The following is a 4,367-nucleotide window of genomic DNA, read 5'->3' on the forward strand; positions in this document are numbered from 1 at the left end:
CTGAACCCTCTCCAATTCCTTTGTACATAACAAATGTGATGAATCCTTGCTTTAAGTCCAAGCCTTACTCATGGGGGAATTCTGCACCAAAAAATTAAAAATTCTGCACACAATATTTCAAAATTCTGCATCAAATTCTGCATCTTGTGTTAAAATAATACAACACAATCACACCAATTTCAAAAAAGCAACAAGGTGGCACCTTAAAGACTAACAGATGTATTTGGGCATAAGCATCTGAAGAACTGGGCTTTTTTCCCATGAAAGTTTATGCCCAAATAAATCTGTTAGTCTTTAAGGTACCACCGAACTCCTTGTTGTTTTTGTGGATACAGACTAACACAGCTACCCCTCTGATACTTGACACCAATTTCAATTATTTGTGGTCATTTATTTCATAATACCTGTCAGCAAATATGTCTTTAACAATAGAGACAAAAAAGAAGATTCAGGAAATGTTTTTTGACAAATAGATTCTTTACTAGGCATATTAATTCAGAACTCTGAGTAATAATTCATTTAAACTACAATACAGAACCATATTTCTCTCACCCCTCAGAAACAGTGCAAAGGCTTGGGGGAGTCAGGGGTAATAGAGGACCGGAGGGAGAGGGAAGTAAATTGCTGGGAAGGAGCCTGGGTATGAACTTGGAGGGTTGTTGTGTATCGGTGGGGAAAGTATGGAACAGGTTATTTTGTGGGGTGGGAAGGGATTCTTAGGGAGCTTCCCCCATGCAGACCCTGGTTAACCCCGAGCCTCTCCTGTTCAGTCAGGTACGTCTACCCCTTTCCACATGTGTCCTACCACCCCTATCCAGACACCCACTCCCCTATCCCCATGTGGCCCTGTACCCCCCTCTCCTGTCCCTATTTGTCCCTGTACCCCCTCCCTGTCCCCATGTGTCTCTGTGCCCCCGCCAGCCACTCCCCTGTTCCTATGTGGCTCTGTTCCCACTAGTGCAGAATTCCCCCAGGAGTACCATGATATTGTTGGAGTTGGCGGGGGGGGGGGGGGTCGTATTATACTGCCAAAAATGACTCAATGCTCTTGTCAGAGTCTCTAGTGTACTGCAAAAAGTGATGAGACATGGTGCACAGGACGTTTGCTGTCATCTGTCTGCACAGCAGTGAATTTCACCCTCACATAACCACACCAGTGCATGGATACATCCCTGTGCACAGAGACACAGAGAAGGGGCAGGGGAACAGCAGGGGATACAAACCAAGGACAAAGCTCTGCTGGATTCAGAGGCCTTCAGCTGAACCTGTGGCCCAGGTTACTCCTATTTCACACCTCTGGGGGGGATTCTCTGCCTTGTGTCACACCGCAGGAGAGCCTAGATGAGCATGAACGTCCCCTCCCTCCCTCACAATGTCTGGGTCAGATTCTCAGCTGGTAGAAATCTACACAGCTCCTTTCAATCCAGTGGCGTTACTCCAGATTTACACCAGGGTGTGTGGCTGAGAGAGGAAACAGCCCCAGGAAATCCAGTGGAGTTCCCCAGGAGTCAGGTCAGGGGGAGAGAGAGCAGAATCTGGACTCTGGTGGAGCTGGGGATCTGGCCCTTTCAGTTCCATGGCGCTACACTTACTGATGCCGGCGGAGGGCTTGATCCCGGGGGTCTATGAGCGTTCGCTCAAATGATGCAAAATCTCCATTAATTGGCGACTCTGCTGCGGTCTCAGTCTGGGAGCCTGGTGGGGATTCAGGGCCCTGGTCCCGAAGGGCCCGAAGGAGATTTAACAACCACGGAGAGCCATAAGGAGGCTGGAAGCTGTGAGGAAGCTGTGGGGCTCGGCAGCAGTGTGGGTTGTTACGCTGCGGGCAGCCCTGGCTATCTTCAGAGCAGATTAGGTCTCCGGGTTGGATACCAAGAGCCCAGGCTGTGCACCTCTCCTGGGCGATGGGCCGTTTGGGATAAGAAAGCTGGATGGTGCTACACAGGAGTCACGGCCGGGGACAGAAAGGAAGAATTCCAGGCAGCGGGATCGGCCTCTCCCAATGCAGCCAGTGTAAGACTCCTACTTTGGTAAAGTTCTTCTCTCTCTGTCCCTCAGTCTCTGCCTGTCTCTGAATCTGTCAGCCTCTGTCTCGCACAGAAGGAGATGACGTCAGCCAAATATTTTCTTTAGAGAGAAATCGATCCAGCCATCTATCCATCCTTCTCTGTGCAGTACCTGCCTGCCTGCCTGTCTGTCTGTTGTGTATCTCTATGATTTATCTCCCACTCTCCACCTGTCATAAACCCAACCCGCCAGCATCTCCCCTTTAGCTCTGCCTCTTCTGCACGGCAAAAACTCCCTAGCAAAACCCAAACAGGGTCTCTGTTATTGTCCTTTAAATCTCACCTTAAAAATCCCTCTGGCATTTTATCCACAGAGCCGAGCCTGCTGATCATGGCCAAGCAGAGACAGGCTGTGGCCAGGGGTGCTGGAAAAATTTGTGTAGTGGAGATGCTGAGAGCCACTGAACCAAACTGAACCCTGAGTATGAGGGAAACCACGTTAAACCAGGGGGTGCTGCTGAACCCCCAGCACCCCGAGTTCCAGCACTTATGGCTGTGGCTATTCCGCTTCTCATTCTCTCTTTTTCCTTCTCTCTCTAAACCCAATAAGCCCCCAAACAATTCACATAATTAACAGAGCTGGGGCAATTCTTCACCACATTCATTGGTTTGTATGTTCCATCCTTGTCCTCTTCCTTAACACAAACACGTAGCAGCCCGTGCCTTTATATCAACAAAACCCTACCAAAACAAAGCATTGCACTGCACAGAGGATAATAACTCTGCGGAGAGCAGGAGAGACAGAGAGAGAGAGAGAACAAACCACATATGGGAAATGTTAGCCACAAACGGAAGGCTCTAAGGTACCATGGTGAGAAGGGTGGAGAAAGGGCCTAGATAGAATAGAATTGTGGAAACTGGAAAAGGACAGGAGAGAAGAGTAGAAACAAGAATAGAATAGAATGTCCCCTTTGTCTGTTCATCTCTGGACTGTAGGATCTTCAAGCCAGACATTTGCTCTTTCCATGTTCAGCACCAGCACAGTGAGACCCTGACCCCAACTGGCATTACAATGATAGAAATATACACCACTCCTAATGACTGTGAGTCATGGAGGCTGTGGAAGGAAGGGTGAGCATTGCAGCTCTAGGATGACAGGTCTTTTGGTTTCAGTAACTCACTGGCATTATTTCTCTCCCCTACCCCAGGAATGAGTCCTCTGTGGGGCGGGTCAACCACACTGTGGTGACTCATTTCATCCTCTTAGGGATCCCCAACACCGACGGCCTCCAGACCATCCTCTTCGTCACCTTCTTAGCCTTCTACCTCTGCACCCTGCTGGGCAACCTGCTCATCTTATTAGCCATCCTCCCTGAACCCCATCTGCACACCCCCATGTATTTCTTCCTCTGCAACCTCTCCGTGCTGGACATCGGTTTTTCCTCCATCAGCACCCCTAAATTCCTGGCCAACCTCTGGGTTCAGAGTAGGGTCATCTCTCTGGGTGGGTGCATGTCCCAGGTCTTCTTCTACCACTTCCTGGGCAGCACCGAGTGCCTGCTCTACACCGTCATGGCCTACGACCGGTACGTGGCCATCTGCCACCCCCTGCGCTACCTGCTCATCATGAACCGGAGGGTGTGCGCCCTCCTGGCCGCCGGCACCTGGATCACCAGCTCCTTCCACGCCACCATCCTCACCAGCCTGACCTTCACGCTGCCCTACTGCGGGTCCAATGTGGTGGACTATTTCTTCTGCGACATCTTCCCGGTGGTCAAGCTGGCCTGTGCAGACACATACATCATTGAGACTGTGACCTTCACCAACACTGGCATGGTGCCCACGACCTGCTTCCTCCTCATCCTCGCGTCCTACGTCAGGATCGTCTATTCCGTCCTGAAGATGAACTCGGCCGAAGGGCGGCGCAAAGCAGCCTCCACTTGCGCCTCGCATCTGGCGGTGGTGACGCTGTTCTTCGGGCCCTGCACCCTGGTCTACACGCAGCCCCAGCTGAGCAAAGTGCTGGTGACCCCCGTGCAGATCTTCGGCAACGTGGTCACGCCCGTGCTGAACCCGGCCATCTACGCGCTGAGAAACAAGGAGGTGAAAGCGGCTCTAAGAAAACTGAGAGGGGGTCAAACGCCTGCACATTGATATGCAGCAGCTGCAGGCATAGCATGTGGGTCTCCTTGGAAATACATCGACAAATACATCTCCATGGCGGCTCTGTGGCTCTTGTGAACGTCTCTGTCTCTCCCCATCCCCACACAGCTCCATCTGTCTATGTGGATCTCTACCAGTCATAGAAATGCTCCTAATATACTGAGCTGTCTTTGACATGCTGTAAGGCTGATCTTTTCA

General features: G+C 50.9%; 1 protein-coding gene across 1 annotated transcript; it reads left to right on the forward strand.

The window, feature by feature from the left end:
• Positions 1 to 732: 732 nt before the first annotated feature.
• LOC102938452 (olfactory receptor 958-like) lies at positions 733 to 4,160 on the forward strand. The gene is made up of 3 exons (XM_027817437.3): positions 733 to 774; positions 2,059 to 2,111; positions 3,215 to 4,160. Exons 1-3 carry the CDS (start codon positions 733 to 735, stop codon positions 4,158 to 4,160), a joined length of 1,041 nt encoding a protein of 346 aa, XP_027673238.3.
• The last annotated feature ends 207 nt before the right edge of the window (positions 4,161 to 4,367 follow it).

The sequence above is a fragment of the Chelonia mydas genome, chromosome 13 (genome assembly GCF_015237465.2).
Source record: "Chelonia mydas isolate rCheMyd1 chromosome 13, rCheMyd1.pri.v2, whole genome shotgun sequence".
NCBI classification, from domain to species: domain Eukaryota; kingdom Metazoa; phylum Chordata; order Testudines; family Cheloniidae; genus Chelonia; species Chelonia mydas.

What these genes read in the sequence shown, in the direction of transcription:
- LOC102938452 (XM_027817437.3), top strand. Translation starts at nt 733, where the DNA reads ATGCAGACCCTGGTTAACCCCGAGCCTCTCCTGTTCAGTCAG. An exon ending in AGCCTCTCCTGTTCAGTCAG is followed by an intron (nt 775 to 2,058) that starts GTACGTCTACCC and finishes TCTGTCCCTCAG; the next exon opens with TCTCTGCCTGTCTCTGAATC. An exon ending in CTCGCACAGAAGGAGATGAC is followed by an intron (nt 2,112 to 3,214) that starts GTCAGCCAAATA and finishes CCCCTACCCCAG; the next exon opens with GAATGAGTCCTCTGTGGGGC.